Consider the following 25,842-nt stretch of genomic DNA (forward strand, 5'->3'; position numbering starts at 1 on the left):
TTTATTATGTACGTAATACATATTCTTTCAGTAGGATACGTTTAATACATGCGTACATTGAAATATTGGCTGCTCAAACTTTCTTTATTGATAAGGGTACATGATGAAAAAAGGTTTGGAGGTCACTGGACCAGGGCTCCAGGCTAAGAACTAGAGAAAACAGATGGGAAGACATTTGCTTCTTTGGTGTCCAGGATTAGTGAAATGAAGGCAGAAGACTGTATGAGAATAAGACACTAGACACTTTAGGAAGCTCAGGACAGGCTCTAAGCCAGATAAAATTCTATGGTTTTATTGTAATTTAGTAAACCACACATATTTACGTTCTAAAAAAATCCTTATAACCATAGCTTTTTTTCTACACTAAGCTACCGAATACCACCCTGGTGGTGACTTGGGATTTAGGCACTGCAGAGAAAAGATCAAAGGGACAGGAGCTATAATTGAAATTTTAGCCCTAAAGGAAAAGTATCTTTAATCTCTAAAAGACCACAAATGAAGTTTGGCAGAAAACAGGGATAAAGTTCTAAGGGTTCTTTGGCATTTTATCATTCATTCAACCAAAAGTATTTATGGAGACACATTTACTTCCACCAGGATGGAGTAACTGGTTTGCTAGACTTGTCTTTGCACTATAAACAACTGAAAAAATAAGATACACGAAACAACTGTTTTTAGACATTCAATAACAGGCTTTTCAGGACTTTGATCACAGTGAGAAGAGAATAAAATAAGGTCAGCTCATCATTTGAGCTTTCCAGTCCGCAGCATCTGTAAAGGGAATCCAATCAGTGAACAACAGTTGTAATGACATAAAAGACAGCAGCAATCAGGAACATTGAGGAAATGTTCTCATTGGTTGAGGCACCTGTAAAATGGTAACATATAAAACTGTGTGAATCGTTTGCTTTAACAAATAACAGCATAAATAACAAAAAATACGTAAATACAAATACATACCTGAATGTATTGCAATAACAATTTCATTCTTACTCATGTGAATTCTAACATGCTGCTATGCTTGAATATCACCTCCAAAACTGATGTTGCAATTTAACCCCCAGTGTTGCAGTATTGAGAGGTGTGACGTTTAACAGGTGTGGAGGTATGGCCTTGAACACGTGATTGGATCATGAGGGCTCAGCCTTCATGAATGGATTAGTCATAGATTAATGGGTTATCCTGGGAAGGGAACTGGTGCCCTTATAAGCAGAGGAAGAAAGATCTGAGCTAGCACATTAACACACTCAGTCCTCTGGCCATGCAGTGCCCTGTGCTGCCTTGGGACCACCAGCAAGAAGACCTTCACTATAAGTGGCCTCTTGCCCTTACACATCTCAGTCTCTGCAACTGTAAGAAATAAATTTCTTTTCTTTATAAATTACTGAGTTTCAAGCATTCTGTTACAACCAACAGAAAGGGACTAAGACACATGCTTTCTGGAATGGAAGATAAAACCACGGGTTATACCCTTAGTTCATGTGCTTGTCATACAAGTAAATGTCATTATATGTGTTGTGGAAAAGGTGTTCTAAAATTTAGATGATTTTTAATTACAATAAGTTATCTTATGAATAGATAGTAGCGGTGATGTCTTTGATGAAGTCATAGGGACCTACCCTCAGCTTTAACTCCAAAGAACACGTTAAAGTCAGACACACATTAGTAATAACAACAGGAATAATACAACTGTGATTTAACAATTTCATTATATACCAGGTACTTATTATATAAGGTGGCATTTAATCTTCACAACAACCCTGTGAAGTGCATCAGAATCACTGTTCATGGTTTGCAGTGAAGAAATTGAGGTTCTTAAAGGTTAAATGACTTGCCCATGATCACTGTAGAGGATTTGATCCCAAATCTGATTCCAAAGCTTATGTATTTAGCCGTTACACAACATTGCCTTTCAAATCATAATCAGATGGCTATTTGGGGAACATGGAATCAGAACCAGGAGAGTGAAATGAATGAAATGAGAATTGGCAAAGCAGTCAACATTCAGCACAGGAAGAAACAGCCCCAGGTATTTAAGGAGCAATCAAGAAGGAATCATGACCACTGGAAGGGCCCAAGGGCAGGAGTCAAGGGGCTGCCACTGGACCTACCATGTCCCAGTGACTAGGAGATCACAAAGCTGGGACAGGAAGTGGCAGCTGCTTCTCCTACTTCCGTAACTGCCTCTCAAAACCCATGAAGCTGGGCACCAGAGGCAAGAACACTGAGTTACCCCTTTCACTTCCCGATACATTCCCACGACTTGCTTCCCAGGAGAAACGATGTCAGAAGGATGGCCTCCGCCTCACCAATTTCTCGTGAGTATATCTAATTCAAGGAACTCATTCATGTTTAGAACCCTACCTGGAAGGGAATCTGGGAAATGGAGCTTTCAGCTTTCTAGGACCTGCAGCACAGAAAAGCATATAGAAGGATTTAGGAATAAATGTCATTCCAATCTAACTATCATGAATGGTATCAGACTAAGACTGCCCGATGTGCTCATCTCGCAGCAAACCTGAGCAGCAATACCAGTACCATCCGTAAGGTCCTGCTAAGCTATAAGCTCTACAAGGACAAGAGTCATTTGTCTTCTTATCAGTGAAATTCCCAGAGCCTAATATAGGCCCAATACATAATAAATACCTCTTGAATGAAAAACGACATAAAGATCTTGTGCAGAGTGGCTAAGGTGATGTCCTTTGCTGTCAGAAATATCTGGATTCGACTGTTAGTAAATCTCTTCATCTGTGAGCTAGATAAAAACAATTGCTTTCTGGATGTTTGTGAGAATTCAATAAAATAATGCATGTAAAGCGCTTAATGCAATGCTCAGCGCACATAGAATTCACTATGTTTGTTGCTATTATTAATTGTCATTACCAAACTTTGGTGTCACTTCAAACACCAAAACATTTTACATGAGGAAAATGTGCCTTTAAACCACAATTCTTTGAATACTTACGAGCCTGAGTATTTTCTGTATTATATTGGCCATTGGGATTTGTGTGTATGTGTGATTTGCTTATTCATTTACCTAGAAAAAAATCTTCTGGACCTTGGCCTAGGCAAATAATTTATGATGAAAACTCCAACAGCAAATGCAACTAAAACAAAAATAGACAAATGGGACTTCATTATACTAAAAGGCTTCACACAGCAAAAGAAATAATCAACAGAGTAAATAGACAATGTGTAGAATGGCAGAAAATATTTGCAAATTATCCTGCTGACTAATATCCAGAATCTATCTACAAGGAACAATTCAACAAGAAAAAATAAATAAATAAATAAACTAAAAAAATTTTTTAAAAAAACCTTAAAAACTGGGCAAACCATACAAACAGACATTTCTCAAAAGAAGAAATACAGGCAGCCAACAAACACATGAAAAAAATGTTCAACATCACTAATCATCAGAGAAATGCAGGCAGCCAAATTAAAACCACAATGAGATATCATCTTACACTAGTCAAAATGGCTGTTATTAAAAGTCAAAGAACACCAGATGTTGGCATGCATGTGAAGAAAAGGGAATGCGTGGCTGGGCATGGTGGCTCACACCTGTAATCCCAACACTTTGGGAGGTTTAGGCAAGTGGATCACTTGAGGTCAGGAGTTCAAGACCAGCCTGACCAATGTAGTGACACCCCATCTCTACTAAAAATACAAAATTAGCCGGGCGTGGTGGCGCATGCCTGTAATCCCAGCTACTTGAGAGGCTGAGGCAGGAGAACCACTTGAAACCAGAAGGCAGAGGTTGCAGTGAGCTGAGGTCGTGCCATTGCACTCCAGCCTGGGCAACAAGAGTGAAACTCCATCTCAAAAAAAAAAAGAAAAGAAAAGGGAATGCTTATACACTGTTCGAGGGAATGTAAATTAGTTCAAGCTCTATAGAAAACAGTATGGAGATTTCTCAAAGAACTAAAAAAACAACTACCATTTGACCTAGCAATCCCATTATTAAGTATCTACCCAAAGCAAAAGAAATCATTCCATAAGAAAGACTCAGCACTCATATGTTCATTACAGCACTATTCACAATAGCCAAGTTATGGAACCAACCTAAGTGTCCATCAATGGTTGAATGGATTTTTAAAATGTGGTGTATATGCACCATGGGATAATATGCAGCCGTAAGAAATAATGAAATCATGTCCTTTGCAGCAACATGGATGGAGTTGGGGGACATTATCCTAAGTAAACTAACTCAGAAACATAAAATTAAATACTGCATGTTTCCACTTATAAATGGGAGCTAAATAAGGAGTACACATGGACATAAAGAGGGAAATAATGGACACTGGGGACTCCAAAAGGGGGAAGGGTGGGAGGAGGCAATGGTTGAAAAATTACCTATCAGGTGCAGTGCTCACTATTGGGGTAATAGGCACTCTAGAATCCCAATCCCCACCATTACACAATATGCCCATGTGACAAACATGCACATGTACCCCTTGATTCTAAAATAAAGTAAAATTCTTAAAAAAGAATCTTACACAAAGCATTAAAAATTTTAACTCAAAAATTTTTTTAGGCCAGGCACAGTGGCTCACGCCTGTAATCCCAGCACTTTGGGAGGCCGAGGTGGGAAGATTATTTAAGGTCAGGAGTTTGAGACCAGCCTGGGCAATGTAGTCAGACCCTGTCTCTACAAAAAATAAATTTAAGAAAAATTAGCAAGGCATGGTGGCACATGCCTGTGGTCTCAGCTACTCAAGAGGCTGAAGTGGGAGGAGCACTTGAGCCTGTGAGCTGTGAGGCTGCAGTGAGCTGTGATCATGCCACAGCATTCCAGCCTGAACATTGCAAGACCCTGTTTCAAAAATATCCATTTTAAAAATTAACTTGTTTTCCAGAGTAGAAATGTTAGATAGAATGTCTATATAATTTATTCCCAAAACAGGACATTTTTGAGAATAAAAAAGGTCATATAAATAATTAGGCTGGGACAAGAGGCATATAAACCAGGGCTACATTCACCTACTTACTGGAAGCTTTCTCAAATATATAGTGTGACATAATGTTACAAGTCCATTGGAAAGGTGTCTCAATTGGTGCTATATGCTAGATATTTGGTCACCATCTGACACCATCGTGTCCCTGATTGCCACTCACCTAAACCTCCTTAAACTGTGCTTGGAGAAGAGTTACGTGAGGCATATAATGGGAAGAGAGGCATGGGTATCTAAGATTTCCTTTGGTTTTAGAAAAAAATAGCTATGAGAATACAGAGGAGTTGTTTTCATTTGCTATCTCTGTTAGTGACACCCTTCCAGGTTGGTCCCCACCCATGGGCAGCTTTGAATGAGGTCAATGGTGATCAAAACTCTTTGGATCTGAGCAAAGCTGCTTGGATTTTCATTGGATCGTTCTGCAAACATGATATGTTTCATTGGTTAACTCTCACTTACTAAATCTTCAATCTTAATTTTTCAAAACTTGTCATAATACAGTTTCCCTCTAATAACAGCCATGTAAGCATGGACTTAAACTGACTTCTACTGCTTAAGCAAACCTCAGTAGAGGAGAAAATAGATGAATTTATTTATTGATTGATTTTTTTTTTTTTTTTTTGAGACACAGTCTTGTTCGGTCACCAGGCTGGAGTGCAGTGGCGCGATGTCGGCTCACTGCAACCTCCGCCTCCTGGGTTCAAGCAATTCTCCTGCCTCGGCCTCCCAAGTAGCTGGGACTACGGGCATGTGCCACCATGCCCAGCTAAGTTTTTGTATTTTTTAGCAGAGACAGGGTTTCACCATGTTGGTCAGGCTGGTCTCAAACTCCCAACCTCGAGTGATCTGCCTGCCTCGGCCTCCCAAAGTGCTGGGATTACAGGCATGAGCCACAGCACCCAGCTTTTTTTTTTTTTTCCTTTGAGAGGGAGTCTCACTTTGTCACCCAGGCTGGAGTGCAGAGGCATGATCTCTGCTCACTGCAACCTCTACCTCCCAGGTTCAAGCAATTCTCCTGCCTCAGCCTCTCAAGTAGTTGAGATTACAGGTGCCCACCACTATGCCCGGCTAATTTTTTTTCATATTCTGTAGAGATGGGGTTTCACCATGTTGGCCAGGCTGGTCTCGAACTCCTGATCTCAAGTGATCCACCCACCTTGGCCTCCCAAAATGCTGGGGTTACAGGTGTGAGCCACCATGCCCAGCCCAGCCCATTTACTTTTAAAATGAGGACACCAAGGCTAGTGTGTTAAATGACTTATCTAAGGAGGAACAGGTATTCAAAGTCAAGCTGAGACAGCTACTCATGTCTGTGACTCCTAGTCCAATGGTCTTTGGACTACCACTCAGAAGCACATTTTGTTATGGTTGTGAGAATGAAGGAAGTAGTATTTGACTTTTCTGCAAACATTATGTAAATACAAGGTATTTGTTCCCCTTATGATGTTACAGAACATTAATGAGTGAGATGTTTCCAGACTTGTTTCTCATTTTGATAGCTAACCAGTCAGTGCTTGTAACAGAAACACATAAAGTCCATATTGAAGACACTGAAAAAAAAAAACAAAAATAGTTTTAATCAAAATGGAATTGCTCTACAAAACACAGGCTGATTGCTGATTGTTTTGTTTCTTCTCCAATGGAGATATAAATCCACTTGGCCTTGATGGAGGGCCAATGATGAGTTGATTGATTCACTTGTACTCTCTGTCAGAGGGACCAGAAAATTACTATGGTAACTTGATAAATAGGAAAATTCCAAAATTATCTTCACTGAAGACATTATCCGTTTGATCTAAGCTTTTCAGATGCAATCACAATAGTGTCTCCAAAATCCTGTTTCTAAGAGGGAAGCCTGCTTTTCTCATCACATTAGCAAACAGCCGGGTGGATTGCGTTGCTTGCCAATCATGGCTGAATTACAGTCCTGACAACATGGCCTGGGAAAGAACATGCTGGTGGGGGACTGCGGCAGCTGTCACCAAGCTCAGAGCAGAAGGGGTGGATGTTCGGGAAAGGATTCTGCGAGGAGAAAAATTCACTGCAACAGGAGCGAAGGGAGACACAATTGCACATTGAAAGGGGAAAAACTGTTTGAATTCTACTCTACACCCCAATCACCACCCTCCTACAAGGGATGTCTTTCCCTTGGTCATATTCTCAACAAATGTTTCTCTCCCACAGTCCCCTCCTAATCTGCATGTTCTTCAACAACTATCTAGGAGTCACTCTCTCTCTGCTCCAAAAATTGGGGGTGGAAAAGGAGCCCAATCAGAAAGAGGAAATGAAGAAAGAGGAAGTGAAAATAAAACTGCTCAGAGAAAATAACTTCATAGAATAATATTATCTCCATGAGGACAGGAATCTTTCTTTCCATGAATGTGTCCTAAGCCCTTAAAACAGTGCCTGACTGATCAAATAATTCTAATAAATATCTGTTAAATGAATAAGCAAACATCTATGTCCTTAACCCACTAGAATGGTAGGAAATTGTTTCTCCATCATTATTAGCCTCCTTCCCCCTTCTAGGGTTTTACCAAAATTTGATCAACGTGCCCCAGGAAATAATTTCTCTAATTTCCAGTTGGTTCTGGTCATTCTAGCCATCCTTGTTGGCCAAGCCTTCAGTAGTTCTCTGAGACCTCCAGCTGGCACTCAGGGGCTCTCCTGCCTCAAATGAAGCAGAGGAACCTTAGGTGAAGCCAGGAGCCCCAGGCCTGAAGTGTAGCAGGAGGTCGTCCCTTTGAGGCCAGAGAGCAACGCACAGCTCCTCTGGCAAACCAGGGCCATAGCCAGGGCTCCCTTGCCCAGGTTTGGGGCAGGGGCACTCTCTTTAAGCTGGAGAATCCTACCTCCTTCTCTTCTGTAAGCTTATTTCCTTAAACTTCATCCTATCTTAGGCTTTTGACTTTTGGAAACAGAAAACACACAGAGTTCCAGATGACTCTGTATTCCTCCCTGCCTTGTAACTTCCCCAAGGCACTGACACACACAACTTGCTACAAATGCATAGTTAAAATGAAAAGTGGAAAATGAAAGATTTTTTGTTTGTTTGTTTGAGACGGAGTCTCACTCTTACCCAGGCTGGAGTGCAACGGCGTGGTCTCAGCTCACTGCAACCTCCGCCTGCCAGGCTCAAGCAATTCTCCCACCTCACCCTCCCAAGTAGCTGGGACTACAGGCATGTGCCACCACACCCGGCTAATTTTTGTATTTTCAGTAGAGTCGGGTTTTCACTATGTTGGCCAGGCTGATCTTGAACTCCTGACCTCGTGATCCACCCACCTCGGCCTCCCGAAGTGCTAGGATTACAGGCATGAGCCACCACACCTGGCCTGGAAGATGAAAGATTTTTTAAACCCATAAATATCTCAAAATATTATCCAGCCATATGGTATGGGACCAGGTGCATAAAGTTAAGGCAATGCTGAGACCTCCAGGTTATTCCACTGGCTACAACAGCGAGAAGGGAAGGGAAGGAGTTAGTGGGAGTGGGGGGAAGGGTGCGAGGGGGATTGGTGGAGTGTGTTATATTGTGTTTTGAGGGGGTTGAAGAGGTTGAGGTGGGGATGGTGTGGAGGGAGGAGGGAAGGGAGGTGTTGTTTTTTTTTGGGAGGGGAGGGGATGGGGAAGGGGGAGGGGAGAAGGGAGGAGAGGGGAGGGAGGGAGGGGAGGAGGAAAGAAAAAGAAACAAACAAACTTGGGGTATCCTTCTCTAAACTCTAATATAGAAAGGAAACATCTAGTAACATGTTTCTTTGTCTAATTATCCTCCTACAATCAGCATCTTAAACTAATCTCTTATAAAAAAATTTTGGATGTTAATATGACCATCAGCTCAAAAGCATTAAAGCCACTTCAATCAAGAGACATAGACTAGGTTTCAAGACACTTAGCTCACATAAATTTCTATAAATTTTAATAGAACTTAATGGTCTTTCCATTTTTTGTGTGTGTGGGAAGGGTGAGCATTATTGATTTTACATTTTAATACATTTTAGGGGCATGATGAACCTGGACAGTAAAAGCATGCTTCCCTTGCCCCACCTAATGCAGAGGAGCTTCCTGAAAGAAATTAGTCTGGAATGAAAGGAGAGCAATTGCCTTGCAGGTAAGGATGGGCAGAGAGGGAGGATCTTTAGGACTTTAGATGTAGGTTTCAAGAAAAATAGCAACATGAAAGTCATGTGTGAGAAGATGTAATTATGAGGCAGATTGAGTTATAAATTATTATCCAAAGACAACAAAGGCATGAAACCAATCTTTAGAAATGATTCTTCCCAAGTAATAGGACATAGGAATGTCATGGAAATACTTCAACTGGAAGAAAAGCCATGGCCTTTCTGAAGTAACCTACAATTTCTTTTTTTTTTTTATTTTCTTTTTTTTTTGAGATGTTGTCTCACTCTGTTGTCCAGGCTGGAGTGCAGTGGTGTTATGTTGGCTCACTGCAACCTCCACCTCCCAGGTTGAAGTGATTCTCCTGCCTCAACCTCCTGAGTAGCTGGGATTACAGACGCCCGCCACCTCATCTGGCTAATTTTTGTATTTTTAGTTGAGACGGGGGTGTCACCATGTTGGTCAGGCTGGTCTCTAACTCCTGACCTCAGGTGATCTGCCTGCCTCAGCCTCCCAAAGTGCTGGGATTACAAGCGTGAGTCACCATGCCCGGCTGTAACCTACAATTTCTATTGCTTGTTCCTATCCACTCCCTTTGCATCCTATGTCACCAATAATGTTCTCCAAGGAAAAAAAGAAAAGAAAACACAAATAAGAATTATATTTTATAGTGATGATAATGATCAGAATTCCTCAGACTTCTTTCTGCTATCATTTGCTGTGACCTTTGGACAGCTCATATTTCAGCCCTAACCAGATCTCTGCTGTAATCTGAATGTATATTTAATACGATGCTACAGATAGAGAAATGCTTCAAAATTAAGTAGAGATCAGTTAAAACACCATTACTGTTTACTCTGTGTCTTTTGAATTCTATTATATTTATAGTTGTTTACATTTTGAAAACCAAGCCATTTAAAACAGGGATCCCTTCAAAGAGAACATTTATGTGGCATTTTGTTGCAGGAAAAGGTAACTATAAAACACATGTGCCTCTAATTCAAGACCAGTTAACCTCAAGTTATTATAGTTGAGATAAACCATATTTTAAAATACTTTTAACCCTTGTTCACTCACTTTTTCAGCCAATAAAACCAGCAAGAATTAACTTAGTCACTTTTTTGTAACCCAAATGCAAACCATGGGTGCAATCCCATAAAATTTTAGCCATGGATATAATTCCAAAGGTTTGAAAGTCCCATCTTCTACTCTCGCTCCTGTCTTTGGGACAAAGCCCAATTTCCCTATAATACCAACACGAATTATAAAAAGAAAGCAGTGGGTCTGTGTGTTCCAAAATTGTTGCTTGTTACTGTCATTGAGCTACTGTCAAGTCTCGTCTAGCACCTCCTGTGACACTACCTTCCTTTTTCTTTTTTTTTTTGAGATGGAGTTTCCCTTTTGTTGCCAAGGCTGGAGTGCAATGGTGCGATCTCGGCTCAATGCAACCTCCACCTCATGGGTGCAAGCGATTCTCCTGCCTCAGCTCCGGAGTAGCTGGGATTACAGGCATGCGCCACCACGCCTGGCTAATTTTGTATTTTTAGTAGAGATGGGGTTACTCCATGTTGGTCAGGCTGGTCTCAAACTCCCAATCTCAAGTGATCTGCCCACCTCGGCCTCCCAAAGTGCTGAGATTACAGGCATGAGCCACTGTTCACGGCCCGACACCACCTTCTCTTTTTCTTTTTAAGCTTTTAACTAAAAAGTAAACTTTAATATCGAAAATGCAAACTTGGGGAAGACAGAAAAGATCACACACAAGGCTGTCACTTCACACTTGGAAGGTTGCACAGCGGGCGGGCAGAGGCGCTCCTCACTTCCCAGACAGTGGGCAGCTGGGTAGAGGAGCTCCTCACTTCCCAGACGGGGGGGCCAGGCAGAGGCGCTCCTCACTTCCCAGGTAGTTGTCTGGTAGGGCAGAGGGCTCCTCACTTCCCAGATGTTGACAGCTGGGCAGAGGCGCTCCTCACTTCCCAGATGGGGTGGCCGAGCAGAGGGGCTCCTTGCTTCCCAGGCAGTTGGCCTTCTGGGCAGAGGGGCTCCTCACTTCCCAGACGGTGGGCAGCTGGGCACAGGCTCTCCTCGCTTCCCAGATGGCCGACACCACCTTCTATATCAACTTTGCTACCTCTTCATGAGATGCAACTAAACTTAAGAGACAAAGCAGAGCTCAGATCTATTTTTAAAATACAAAAAACTAGCCGGGCGACGAGGCGGGCGCCTGTAGTCCCAGCTACTGGGGAGGCTGAGGTAGGAGAATGGCGTAAACCCGGGAGGCGGAGCTTGCAGTGAGCTGAGATCCAGCCACTGCACTCCAGCCTGGGTGGCAGAGCAAGACTCCGTCTCAAACAAGATAAAAATAAAAATAAAAAATAAAATAAAATACTTTGTAATACATTTTAATCCCAGGTAGAAATTTTCCATTTTTCATCATCCACATAATTCTTCTCCATTAAGCACAGGTCATCAAGTAACCCTGACATGGGTACATACTGTTGTAACAAGTAGGATTTTCAAATTACAGGTGTGTTAACACCTGTAAAAGCCAGAGAGTTGTGTGTCACCAGAAACACATGTGTGTCCTATGTATTAAGGTACTAAATAGAAAGCACCATTTGCTGTGTGTGTGACAGTACTGATTCCATGTTAGAGAAAAGCTTGCTTACTTGAATACAATTATTGCTTTGCTTGAGTTTGTAGATCATTCACCAAAATCAGCCTTAGGAAAACAGGATCTTGAATAGAGATAAAAGACAATACCTAGATCAGCATCTCTGTGAATGGGCTGACCGACCTGGTAAGAATAGGCTGATGGTACCTGCAGAAAGCCACAAAATATTGACCAAGAAAGCAATGATTTACTGCCGACCTGAGACTGCACACATTTCACAAAAATATTTTGATAATCCTTTCTCCTAATTTCCCTTAAAAACCAGAGGTGGTCTTTGAACACTAGCTCACTGCCTCCCCCGGGGTTGCTGGCCTCTTGAATCTAACTTTATTTTCACTACAGCTCGAGTTTTTGGCTTTCAGGTGACAAGTGGCCCAGATGTCAGTTTACTTACATGTGCTCAGGAGAATTTCCTGCCATACCTACTGAAATCTGTCTCTGATCAAAGTGGTGGACCATACGACTGCAGATTGGCCTTGTGAAGTAGCTCATGCCTGTAATCCCAACACTTCGGGAGGCAGAGGTGGGAAGCTTGCTTGAGGCCAGGAGTTTAGGACCAGCCTGGGCAATACAGTGAGACCCCCGTCTCCACAAAAATAAAAAATAAAAATTAGCCAGGCATGGTAGTCCACACCTGTAGTTCCAGCTACTTGGGAGGCTGAGACAGGAAGGTCTCTGCAGCCTAGGAGTTCAAGGCTGCAGTGAACCATGATCCTGCCATGGCACTCCAGTGTGGGCAACCGAGTGACACTTAAAAAAAAAAAGACTGCAGGTCAACAAGTTATGATTGCAAATTTTAAGACAGCTTGAATAACATGAAAGAACACACTATTTTCTTATGCAGTTCGGAGTATGTTTAATTAGTCTATTGAATGAGTATCTCAAAATCCTATTGAAGTTACTATCTGGCAATGAGAAACTAATTCACTGATAATTATACATGCAAAGAAACTAATTATTAAAATAAGTTTTCATTTTGTTAGATGACTTTATAACGTTAAAAAATGGAAAAGTCCTGTAGGGAATGATTTGGAACATGGCCCAGACTCCAGCCCCAGGACCAAGGCACTCAATCCCCCAGCTGCTGGGAGTGTTGGTTGCTTATGGCTCACAGCTGAGTCCCTTTCTGCGCATCTCCCTCTCCAAAAGCCTTACCCAGCATTTTGCTTCCTCCCCAGAAACATCCCACATCCCACATTTAATGAGCAGTCAGTAAGAGGGTCTAAAGGTCTGCCCTGTGGCCTCAATTCAGGATGACTCTGAAAGGAAATCCCGGCTCCAGAGCCCCTATTGGATTGTCTGAGGCCTCTATTACAAATTGTTCACCGTTCAACTTCTGTCTCCCTCCGCCCAACCCGGCCTCCCTCACTCCATTATAGGTGTTGTTCTTAAGAGCACACTCCAGTAACCCTCCTGCAAACCAGTCTCCCCCCAACTCAGAGTCCAGGGGTTTTGAAAGCGCTCCTAGAAATCAGGCTTTAATGTGGGATTTTGAAGCTAGATCACCTGCCAGCCAGTTGCCAGTAAGAACCTCATCCCTGGTGAGTATTCAGAGCACCTGTCACGCTGCACGATGTGAATACTAATTTGAATCCACTCATGCTAAGCTGTGTCCCAACCTAGTTAACTGTATTTAAAATAAATAAATAAACCACAGGACTTGATGCATGTACTTTATTGCACTGAGTTTTTCTTGCTATAGCTTGGACAAGACTGCCATCTCCTGGAAGAGCTGATGAATACTGGGGACTGAGGTGCAATTGGGGAATCGGTACTATGAAATTGCCTGCGTCTCAGCAGCAACTCTCTCTGTGAAGTTAAACCAATTCCTAACCTTTCTCAACCTCTGTGAGCAGCTTTTTGCACGGAACCAAGACTTCAAAGAACTTGCGCATCACAATCTTTTTACGTGAAAATTTAAATACAAGTTAACATTTGTGAAGCGTTATGTGCCAAATGCTTTAATTCTTAAGGTTCACAACAGTCTTATGAGGTAGGAACTATCATAAGCAGATCCACACTGCGAATGGGGACATTAAGTTTCAGGGAACTTAAAGCGCCGGCTCTGAGGCGGAATCGCCACTTGAAGTCGGAACTCAACCGCTGAGAGCCCAAGCTCCGTAACTACGTAACCACCTTGGGCATGCGCAGAAAAACACTGACGTACCTTCCCTAGGAGCGGCAAGCAGGTGGGTGTGGCAGGGCCCCTGCAATCCCAGCATTCCCTTCGTGCCGCCACCAATATGGCGGCGCCCATCTTTCGGTCCTTTTCCTGGGGCCGTTGGTCTGGTACCCTAAAACTCTCAGTATTCTTGCCCTTGGGGCTGCGTAAGGCCCACTCGGGCCCTCAGGGGTTACTGGCAGCGCAGAAGGCTCGAGGTCTGTTCAAGGACTTCTTCCCAGAGACGGGGACGAAAATAGAGCTCCCAGAGCTCTTCGACCGTGGCACGGCGAGTTTTCCCCAAACCATTTACTGTGGCTTCGACCCCACGGCGGACTCGCTTCATGTGGGCCATCTTCTTGCGCTGCTGGGCCTGTTTCATTTGCAGCGAGCGGGCCACAACGTGATCGCGCTAGTGGGAGGCGCCACGGCGCGCCTGGGAGACCCAAGCGGCCGTACCAAGGAACGCGAGGCGCTGGAGACAGAGCGCGTGCGAGCCAACGCGCGCGCCCTGCGCCTAGGGCTTGAGGCTCTGGCGGCTAATCACCAGCAGCTTTTCACTGATGGGCGCTCCTGGGGCAGCTTCACTGTGCTGGACAACTCGGCCTGGTACCAGAAGCAGCACCTGGTGGACTTCCTGGCGGCAGTTGGGGGTCACTTCCGCATGGGGACGCTGCTGAGCCGGCAGAGCGTGCAGCTGCGGCTCAAGAGCGCGGAGGGCATGAGCTTGGCCGAATTCTTTTACCAGGTGCTCCAGGCCTATGACTTCTATTACCTCTTCCAGCGTTATGGATGCAGGGTCCAGCTGGGCGGATCTGATCAGCTAGGCAACATTATGTCCGGATATGAGTTCATCAACAAGTAAGTGCCTTTAGACCCTGGGGAAATCCTGGGACCAAATAATTTACACACTAGTAGCCTGTGATTTACTCTTAGGATTGTAGGTTGCTGCCCTTCGTTCCAGCTCTTGTTGATTTTATCCCCATTAAGGGCGATAAAATCTATAATGGCGTTAATAACACTGGCTAATAAGAACTAAAGGGCTGAATTAAGGGTATTAAGAGTAAACGGTGTATTCTAAAAATTAGCTGGGCGTGGTGATGCACGCCTGTAATCCCAGCTCTTCGGGAGGCTGAGGCAGGAGAATGGCTTGAACCCGGGAGGCGAAGGTTGCAGTGAGCCGAGATCGCGCCACTGCACTCCAGCCTGGGCAACAGAGGGAGACTCCATCTTAAAAAAAAAAAAAAAAAAAGGGAAACCGTGTATTCTAGAGCTCTGCAGGAAACAGACCACTAGTGAAGATTTCGTCGGTCTGTTTTGGTACCCCTAAGTCGTCCTTTCTAATTACAGAAACTGCTTTTGTGTGTTTATACTAGAACGTGACTGGACCTCCTTGAGTAGCTAGCGTCTGCTTTAGCTCTGCACCCTCCATGAAACTAGTGTTAGTCCTTGGTTGGTATCTCAAAAAGTTTTTTCAACTCCAAATAACTGACAAGTAATGCGGGTCTAATAGCATTTTCTGGAGAGAGGTGAAGGATAGGGCTAGCTCATGTGCTACAGAGCAAAACACATGTTTAAAAGGCATTTAGAACATTTCCTTTAGTGTCTCTTCCTGACACCCTTTCACCCAGTTTTCTCCTTCCCACTCAGCCTTTCAAAATCTCTAGTCCATTGTTACGTAGCACTTCCCCTTGGCCTGCCTAGAAACTGCCTGGAACCACTAATGAGATTCAGAATGAATAGGGTGAGTACTGTAACAGTACATAAGAGGGACAAGAATTCAGATTTAGGAGGTCAAGGAAGTTTTCCTGGAGCAAGTAACCAGAAAGAAATCTCGAAGGTGAACAGTAGAACCTACCACGACTTGTGCTTGAGGCACATAATGAAATTGTTCTTTATGCATAGGTTGACTGGAGAAGATGTATTTGGAATCACCGTTCCTCTAATTACAAGTACAACTGGAGCAAAGCTGGGAAAGTCTGCTGGCAACGCTGTTTGGCTAAACAGAGATAAGACATCTCCATTTGAATTGTATCAATTCTTTGTCAGGCAACCAGACGATTCAGTGGAAAGGTGAGTTTTGAATAATGGGCTCAGAAAAATTGACACCATAAACTCATGATGTAATTTTAGCCATTGAATCTATGTACATTTTATAGGTTTTTTGTTTTTAACTTAGTTTCTGTCTGCACATAAACGATTACATCATAGAAGACTAATTTTTACTGTGTTCCAAAGTTAAACACTTTGTTGGTTAAAGCAGAAAAACCACAGTAGATGGCTAGAAAATGTAGAGCCAACTTTTTGATCTATATCTAGCAAGTTCTTAGGATTTTATCACCTGCATATTCTAGTTTTTTCACTCCTTTCATCTTAAACTTGACTACCCTTATTTTTCCTTTGCCTTTCTTCTCTCACAAATATGACTTTAAAGATTCTCTTAAGAAATGATTTTCTCCTTAAATTAAATTGCCTTAAACTCTTGGAAGAATATGAATTAATGAGAAACAAACATACCTACAACAAAAAGTGAAAAAAATATTTTGATACTCTGTAACATCAAAGTAATCTAGGAATAATTCTTTAAGACTTAATAATAAATGACTTTCCTGCAAAATACTAAAAGATGCTATTGAGCAAAATAAAGACCTACATAAATGGAGAGTTAGACCATATTGATAGTACAAAAATATATCAGTTCTTTTTTGTTTTGTTTTGAAACAGAATCTCACTCCTATTGCCCAGGCTGGAGTGTAGTGGCACAATCTTGGCTCACTGTAGCCTGGAATTCCCAGGCTCAGGTGCACACCACTATGCCCAGCTAATTTTGTATTTTTTTTTTTTTTTAGTAGAGGTAGGGTTTCACCATGTTGCCCAGGCTGGTCTCAAACTCCTGGACTCAAGCGATCAACCTGCCTCGGACTCCCAAAGTGCTGGGATTACAGGCATGAGCCCCCACACCTGGCCAAGATACCAGTTCTGGATTTGATCCACATTTAGTACAGCACCAACCATATCTAAACCGGCTTTTTGTGGAACTTGACAAGCTCATTGTAAGATTGACATAGAAATAAAAAGGGCTAAGATTGGCCAAGATGTTTTTGAAGAACAGCGTGGAAGATTATCATGCCTTATTATAAAATTTCAGTAATTATGTTTTTTTTCTCTTTAGATTTAGTCCTAGAATGTTTGACGATATAGTCCTGGGGTTTTGATGTATTGAGAATTGATAATCTTTTTTTTTTTTTTTGAGACAGTGTCTCGTTTTGTTGCCCAGGCTGGAGTGTCCTCCGCCTCCTGGGTTCAAGCGATTCTCCTGAGTAGCTGGGACTACAGGCATGTGCCACCATGCCCGGCTAATTTTTGTATTTTTGTAGAGGCAGGGTTTCGCCATGTTGGCCAAACTGGTCTTGAACTCCTGACCTCAAGTGATCCACCCTCTTCAGCCTTCCAAAGTGCTGGGATTACAGGCTTGAGCTACCGCACCCAGCCTAGATAATTGATTATCTTTTTGAAAATTGCATTTTCTATCTGGTTCTGGTGTTTAGAAATACAATTAACTTTATATATATTACCTTTAAATCTAGCAACTTTGCCAAACTCATTATTTCTAATAATGACCTTTAGGTGTAAAGGTACACGTTTAAATGTAAAGTTAAGAGACCAATGGCACAGATTAGAGAATCCAGACACACTCTAGCATATATGGTCTCCTTATCTCTGGCAAAGGTGGCATTGTAGTTTGGGAAGACAGTCTTCAGTGAATATTGCTCCATTAGTTAGATGTCTTTGTGGGTGAAAAAAATGAAACTTAACCTTACATGGTACACAAAAGTCAATTCCAGGTAGATTATAGACCTAAATCTATATCAAAAGACAAAACAATAAAGCTTTTAGATAAATAGGAAAATGCCTTTATGACTTTAAGATAAAGATTCTTAAACAGGACACGAAAGGAAGAGATAGATAAGTTAGACTAAATTAAAAATAAGATCTGTTCATCATAAGTCACTGTTAAGAGTGGGAAATGATTGCTATTTTCAGTACATGTATCTAAATGATAAAGGGCTTGTATTCAAATTAATATAAAGAATTTCTTATTTCACATTGCATGTCTGTATCAAAACATCTCATGCACCCCTTAAGTATATACACCTGTATACCCACAAAAAATTGTTTAAATAATTTCAAAAATGAAAAATGAAAAAACGATGTAAATACTATATTAAACATAGTTATTTTAATGTTAAAAAAAGAAATTTCTCTAAGCCAGTGAGAAAAAGACAACCCAGCAGAACAAGGGAAACAGACTTGAACAGGTACTTCACAAAGATCCTATCCAAAGGCCAAAAACATAATAAAAGGTGCTTAGCCTTCATACTGAGAAGAAAAAATACAAGATAAAGGGCACGAGATACCATTATGCACCCTCCAGAATGGCTAAACAAAAGAGTTGGCAGAACCAAGTGCTGACAAGACCGTTCCAAGGTGGTGGGAGAATAAACGTATAGAACCACTTTGGGAAAACATTTGGCAGTACGTACTAAAGCTAAATGTGCACATAACCTGTGATCCAGCAGTTCCTCTTCTGGGCATATACCCAACAAATTAATGCACATATGCACCAACAGTGGTATATGAGGCTATTCAGAGCAGCATTAATAGCAATTGTCTAAAAATAGAAACAGCACAAAAGTTCACAGAAAAACACGTTGTAGGATAATCATAGCATGGAATGCTGTACATGCAGCATCATGGATGACTCGCCTAAACATATCGACGTGCCAGAAAATAAATTCTGTATGATTCCTTTTATATAAAATCCTACAGACAGGCAAAATTAAGTGATGCTCTTAAGGGAGGCATACTGAGATGTTAAAAAGTGTCAGGAAAGACAAGGAAGTGATTACTATCAAAGGCAAAATAGTGATTAACTTAGAGGGGTGTGTGATATATTTGCACATTCTTGGGTAAGGGCAATACTGTATTTCTTTTCTTTTCTTTTTTTTTTTTTGAGATGGAGTCTCACCTCTGTCACCAGGCTAGAGTGCAGTGGCGCAATCTTGGCTCACTGCAACCTCCACCTCCCGGGTTCAAGCAATTCTCCTGCCTCAGCCTTCTGAGTAGCTGGGACTTTTTGTGTATTTTTTAATAGAGATGGGGTTTCACCATGTTGTCCAGGCTGGTCTCAATCTCCTGACCTCATGATCCACCCACCTCGGCCTCCCAAAGTGCTGGGATTACAGGCGTGAGCCACCATGCCCGGCCCAATATTGTATTTCTTGACCATGGTAATGGTTACGTAGATGCTTTATGATTCATTAAGCTGTATCTTTGCGAATAATGTACTTTTTTCTGTGTGTTAGGTATTTCACCAAAGAAAAAGTTTAAAAAGAGAATACATATAGGATGATATTAATAGTCATATATCACTTAACAATAGGGATACAATCTGGGAAATGTGTTGTTGGTGATTTCATCATTGCAAATATCATAGAGTGTCCCCACGCAAACACAGATAGCATAGCCTACTACACACCTAGGCTATACAGTGTACCCTTCCTAGGGCAGAAACATGTACAGCACATGACTGTACTAAATATTGAAGGCAATGGTAACACGAGGGTAAGTGTTTGTATACGTAAACGTAGAAAAGGTACCATATACTATGGCATTATAATGTTATGGACCACTGTTAGACCGTACCAGTCCATGGCCTATTAGGAACAGGGCCGCACAACAGGAGCTGAGTGGCAGGCGAGCGAGCATTACCACCTGGGTTCCATCTCCTGTCAGATCCCCTGTGGCATTAGATTCCTATAGGAGCACAAACCCTGTTGTGAACTGTGCATGCAAGAGACTAGGTTGCGCACTCCTTATGAGGATCTAACAAATGCCTGATGATCTGAAGTGAAACAGTTTCATTCTGAAACCACCTTCCCTCCCCATTGCCCCCTGGTGCCAAAATGGTTGGGGATCGCGGATAGATGCAGTCTGTCATTGACAGGAGCATCATTATGCAGAGCATGATGATTTATATCATTTTTTAAAATTACACAGTACTTTTTTTTATGGCCACATGCACATAAAAGTATAAAAACATGCTTGGGAAGGATGGCAGCACATAAACTTAGATTTATGGTTATCTCTGGGGGCAAGGCAGGGAATGTGATTGGACTGGGGCCTTCATCTATGCCTATTTTGTTCCTTTTAAAAAGGATACATGAGGCTGGGTGTGGTGGCTCACACCCATAATCCCAACACTTAGGGAGGCTGAGACAAAAGGATCACTTGAGCCCAGGAGTTTGAGACCAGCCTGGGCAACACGGGCGACCCTGTCTTTAAAAAAAAAAAATTAACAAATTAGCCAGGTGTGGTGGCACAAGCCTGTGGTCCCGGCTACTTGGGAGGCTGAGGTGGGAGAATTGGTTGAGCCCAGGAGGTTGAGGTTACAGTGAGCCATGATCATGCCACTGCACTCCAGTCTGGGCAACAGCAAGACCCCCATCTCAAAAAAAAAAAAAAAAAGGAAAGAAATTGAAAACAAAGATGCCAAAATAGTAACACCTTAAATCTGGGTGATGTGTGCATGGGACCTACTATGTTCAGTATGTTTCTGTATGTTTGTTTCATATTTAAAAATAAGCAGGATAACTTTAAAGGGTAAAGGAGCTGGACATATAAATTAGGTATGGGATGTAACTCTTTTTTTTGTCCCAAAGGTACCTGAAGCTGTTTACTTTCCTGCCCCTTCCAGAGATTGATCATATCATGCAGCTGCATGTCAAAGAGCCAGAAAGGCGGGGTCCTCAGAAACGACTGGCAGCAGAAGTAACAAAGCTTGTTCATGGACGAGAAGGATTGGATTCTGCTAAAAGGTAGTCGTTTAGTATAATTAACACCTGATAGTTATTTAGTGGATGGACATGAGAAAGTAGGAGGTATGCTGTTTTAGGGTTATCTTGTCATTTATTACAAGGACTTTCAGTATTTGACTTAGCAATTTAAAATAGCCCCTGTTTATTGGAAAGAAGGATTATCTTGAATTAAGTTCATGAATTATACCAGATAGATGTTTAAAAAACTTTTAGTCTAGGCCGGGCGCAGTGGCTCACGCCTGTAATCCCAGCACATTGGGAGGCCAAGGTGGGCGGATCACGAGGTCAGGAGTTCGAGACCAGCCTGACCAACATGGTGAAACCCCATCTCTACTAAAATACAAAATTTGCTGGGCGTGGTGGCACACGCCTGTAGTCCCAGCTACTCAGGAGGTTGAGGCAGGAGAATCACTTGAACCCAGGAGGCGGAGGTTGCAGTGAGCTGAGATCACACCATTGCAATCCAGCCAGGGCAACAGAGCAAGACTCCATCTCAAAAAAAAAAAAAAAAAACTTTTAGTCTAGAACTTGGACACTCTATAATTGGTTAATGGGTATTAGAACATGTATTTGAATAAACATTTATATAATGTGGCTCTTAAAATGTGTTTTTCAGGTGTACACAAGCCCTTTATCATAGTAGCATAGATGCACTGGAGGTCATGTCTGATCAGGAGTTAAAAGAGTTGTTTAAAGAAGCTCCATTTTCTGAATTTTTTCTCGATCCTGGAACAAGTGTCCTAGATACCTGCCGCAAAGCAAATGCCATTCCAGATGGTCCCCGAGGGTAAGATTATTTAACTTTTAGATTTACAGTTAATTCACCATTAAATGTTACAGTTCACAAGGCCAGGAGCAGTGGCTCACGCCTGTAATCCCAGCACTTTGGGAGGCAGAAGCAGGCGTATCACGAGGTCAGGAGATGGAGACCATCCTGGCTAACACGGTGAAACCCCGTCTCTACTAAAAATACAAAAAATTAGCCAGGCGTGGGGGCAGGTGCCTGTAGTCCCAGCTACTTGGGAGGCTGAGGCAGGAGAATGGCATCAACTCGGGAGGCGGAGCTTGCAGTGAGCAGAGATCCCACCACTGCACTCCAGCCTGGGCGACAGAGCGAGACTCCGTCTCAAACAATAAATAAATAAATAAAATGTTACAGTTCACAGCATGTGTTTCCAGAGAGGGTGTTTTCCTGACAATGCTTTAGTGGCATCTCTTCCTTAGAAAAGTTAGTTTAGTCCAAGAATAAAGTATAGCCTGAGAGTACTTATTGTTGAAAATACCTTACATTTTCTATAATAGTACAATACTCATATACTGTCTCTTACTACATCTAACCCAGTCTTTCCTTCAACACTGGAAAAGTGCATTTTAGGGACATGTTGTTCAGTAAATATACTGGCATCAGTGTACGGCTTAGGGATATGGTCACAATTTTAGAGGGATGCAGAAACAGAGGCCCTGTGTAACAGATTCACCCAGCCCCTCTCATAGTCTGTATCCTCTTTATACTCAGGGATGGGAAAGGTTACCTATCGATAGTATTATCTGAATTTCTGAAAATGAAATGAGCAATAATGGCCAAAACCGCAAGTACTTTTGCACTGACCTATTAACGTCATAAGACTATTATTGTAAACTATATAATAATCCCCTTGAGAACTGCATTTTCTATTCAGGAATTGAGTAGAATATTTTAATTCCTCAGTTATGAGGTATTAAAGAATAAGGTGTTTCACAAAAAAATAATTCAGCATATAATTGATGCTTATCCATTTTTAAATGAGCAGTGAAATGGAAGGAAAAGTGTTGGGTAGCCAGAAGACCCCCGGGTGCCTCTTTTACAGGAGTTCACACATAAGTCAAATGGTTATCAGCCATATCATGGCCATGATTATGAATGACATTTGTTATAGCTGCTGTTCTCTTTCAATTGTCTTGGATTGTTTGCCTCTGTCCTAAAGAGTCCTAGATTATTCTGCCTGGAGAAAGCACCCATTGTCTCCCTATGCATCACCTGCCACTCCACCTTAGTGATTCCCTCATCTGCTGGTTTAATACACAGTGAATTTGAGGCTGGCGTCTTATACTTCCCTAGAGTACGTCACGGAGACAAGTAATTTTCCTCACTATGGAAGCCGATTTTGTTTTCTTCTCAGCGTTGCTGTGGTGTGTTCACTAATACTGGAAGCTTTACCACTACTAAAGATGACACCACATCTGATTTAGCCAGGGCTCTAAGTAATACTGATTATATTTTTTTATATTATATAAGCTAAATAGGTTTGGTGCATTTAAATAAAACTTAGAACATGATCTGGAAACCAGCAGGCAACGTAAAATAATACTTCCTAAAAAAAAGGAATCTGCCTTAAGTAGAAAATCTTTTACTGATGAGTTTTATAAAACCATGTCCATGGCCAGGTATGGTAGCTCACACCTGTAATCCCAGCACTTTGGAAGGCCGGGGGCGGGAGGATTGCTTGGGGCCAGGAATTCGAGATCCGTGTGGGCAAGAATGTAGTGAGACTCCGTCTCTACCCAAAAAAAAAAAAAGTATAAAATATTTTAAAACGATGTCAGTAGTTGTTTCTTAATTTGGTAACACATTCAGATGAGAGAAAACCACCATTTATCTTTATTAAGGACTTCCAAAGATCTAGCCATGCTGTAGTCCTGACTTCTCAGATCTCACCACTTTCTAGCTGCTCCCATGTTTCCTGACGATTGTCAAGGTAGCTTCACTCCCAGTTTAAGTATCTCTTTTTTCAGTGAAATGTTCAGCCCTCACCTACCCAGTGTGCCCCTAGAACAACTTCTCCTAGGTCTTTTTTGGTTTTTTCTTGAGACGGAGTCTCGCTCTGTTGCCCAGGCCGGAGTGCAGTGGCGCGATCTCAGCTCACTGCAACCTCTGCCTCCCGGGTTCAAGCAGTTCTGCCTCAGCCTCCCGAGTAGCTGGGATTACAGGCACCCGCCACCACACCCGGCTCATTTTTTTTGTATATTTTAGTAGAGACGGGGTTTCACCATGTTAGGCAGGATGGTCTTGATCTCCTGACCTTGTGATCTGCCCGCCTCGGCCTGTCAAAGTGCTGAGATTTCAGGCGTGAGGCACCGTGCCCAGCTTCTCCTAGGTCAGCATTAATCACAGTGTGTTGTCATTGTTCATTTATTTATCTTTATCTCTCTGCTAGATTGCAGTACCATTTATATTTAGCACATAGAGCTCTGTAAATGTTTAGTGAATTAGTTGGATGATAAATAACTCCAGTGAAATTTATTTAACTTTATATATGCCATTAATTTTGGTTAGTAATCTGATGTATTAGATCAGCTATGGATCTCCAATTTCTGAAACCAACCAATTTCATTTTTAAGAAAATTTTTCATTTTAACAATTTGCTATTTGCATAGTCTCAATATAATTTGCAAGGACTTTCCAGCTTCATAAGCAAGTTTCCTAAAGATTTCTGTAGCTAACACTGTAGTTGTGACTTGTGTCTCATGGATAGTTTACTGAAAGCAACAATTGTTCTCTTTTATTTTTAGAAGTTTCTTTTCTGTGATTTTTTTTCCCCAAGGTGGTGGGGGGGAATTCTCCATTATTCCTGTTCACTTCGTTTTTAAAGCCACTACCAACTGAATAGTTAGCAAAAGCAGTGAGATATGCCAGCTCTTTTTCTCCACTAAACAAGAAATTTACCTTTATGCCTTGCATCTCAGATGCAAGGCATAAATTCCAGCCAGGTGCAGTGGTTCACACCTGTATTCCCAGCACTTTAGGAGGCCGAAGCAGGTGGATCACCTGAGGTCGGGAGTTTGAGACCAGCCTGGCCAACATGGCGAAACCCGTCTCTACTAAAAATACAAAAATTAGCCAGGTGTGGTGGCAGGCACCTGTAATCCCAGCTACTCTGGAGGCTGAGGCAGAAGAATCACTTAGAACGCAGGAGGCGGAGGTTGCAGTGAACTGAGATCACACCAGCCTGGGCTACAGAGCAAGACTGTGTCTCAAAAAGAAACAAAAAACAAAGAGCATTAAAGAGAGGCAGAATCTATTAATAGAGCAAACACGAAGGTAACAGTCCAGGGCCACATGTTCTCAACTGGAGAGCCTCTGAAATCTAAGTGAACAGTCTTTGGGGGACAGATCAACAGTGATTGGATCTCTCTACTTACTAAACGTTTCTGTTTTTTAGGTATCGAATGATAACAGAAGGTGGAGTCAGCATAAATCACCGACAAGTAACAAATCCTGAGAGTGTTTTAGTTGTTGGACAACATATTCTCAAGAATGGACTTTCCTTACTTAAAATAGGAAAAAGAAATTTCTACATTATAAAATGGCTTCAGTTATGATGAAAAGTCCTTCATGTTGTCCAAATAAACTTAACCATCCTTCATTCTCAAGACCTCTGAAGGGCTGGCTCCAGAACTTAGACCTTTGCTTATGCAAATCAGAAAAATAGAATGGACTAGGACTCAGTGTGAGTAACTTCATTATTTTTATGGGCCGGTTAATAAATATTTGTTTAATGATGGGATGTTTTATTTTCTGATGTACAAACCTTGATTACCATAAAAAACCATGACTTTCAGGGTTAATCTCTTTATACTTCAGAAGAGAAAGAAATGCTGGCTTTCGTATCTTACCCTTCCTGCTCTCCTTTTTGTAGTGACGAGGAACAATGAAAAAGAGGTAGTGTAAGGAATTGTGAGGCAGGGTGCAGTGGCTCACACCTATAATCCCAGCACTTTGAGAGGCCAAGCTGGGCAAATCGCTTGAGGCCAGGAGTTTGAGACCAGCCTGGCCAACAGGGTGAAACCCTGTCTCTACTGAAAATATAAAAATTAGTCAGGCATGGAGGCAGACCTGTAACTCCAGCTACTCAAGAGCCTGAGCTGCGAGAATCACTCAAACCCAGTAGATGGAAGTTGCAGTGAGCTGAGATCACACCACTGCACTCCAGCCTGGGAGATAGCATGAGTAGTGAGTGACACTCTGTCTCAAAAAAATAAATTGTAGCTGCTTTTGTATCAGATATGGAGCACCGA

The 25,842-nt window shown here is 42.1% G+C and overlaps 1 protein-coding gene and 1 long non-coding RNA gene across 2 annotated transcripts; one reads left to right on the plus strand and one right to left on the minus strand.

The window, feature by feature from the left end:
* Nucleotides 1-277: 277 nt before the first annotated feature.
* On the minus strand, nucleotides 278-13,988 carry LOC108538664 (uncharacterized). The gene is made up of 3 exons (XR_001888157.1): nucleotides 13,916-13,988; nucleotides 2,365-2,407; nucleotides 278-868 (listed from the first exon to the last, which is right to left on the minus strand). It is a non-coding gene; the product is annotated as an uncharacterized LOC108538664 (long non-coding RNA).
* Nucleotides 13,589-25,799, plus strand: YARS2 (tyrosyl-tRNA synthetase 2). The gene is made up of 5 exons (XM_017886719.1): nucleotides 13,589-14,770; nucleotides 15,815-15,982; nucleotides 20,632-20,787; nucleotides 21,404-21,574; nucleotides 24,987-25,799. The coding sequence occupies exons 1-5, from the start codon at nucleotides 13,992-13,994 to the stop codon at nucleotides 25,144-25,146; spliced, it is 1,434 nt and encodes a 477-aa protein (XP_017742208.1). The 5' UTR covers nucleotides 13,589-13,991; the 3' UTR covers nucleotides 25,147-25,799.
* Nucleotides 25,800-25,842: the final 43 nt, after the last annotated feature.

This window comes from Rhinopithecus bieti, unplaced genomic scaffold (genome assembly GCF_001698545.2).
Source record: "Rhinopithecus bieti isolate Rb0 unplaced genomic scaffold, ASM169854v2 scaffold_72, whole genome shotgun sequence".
In the NCBI taxonomy this organism is placed as follows: domain Eukaryota; kingdom Metazoa; phylum Chordata; class Mammalia; order Primates; family Cercopithecidae; genus Rhinopithecus; species Rhinopithecus bieti.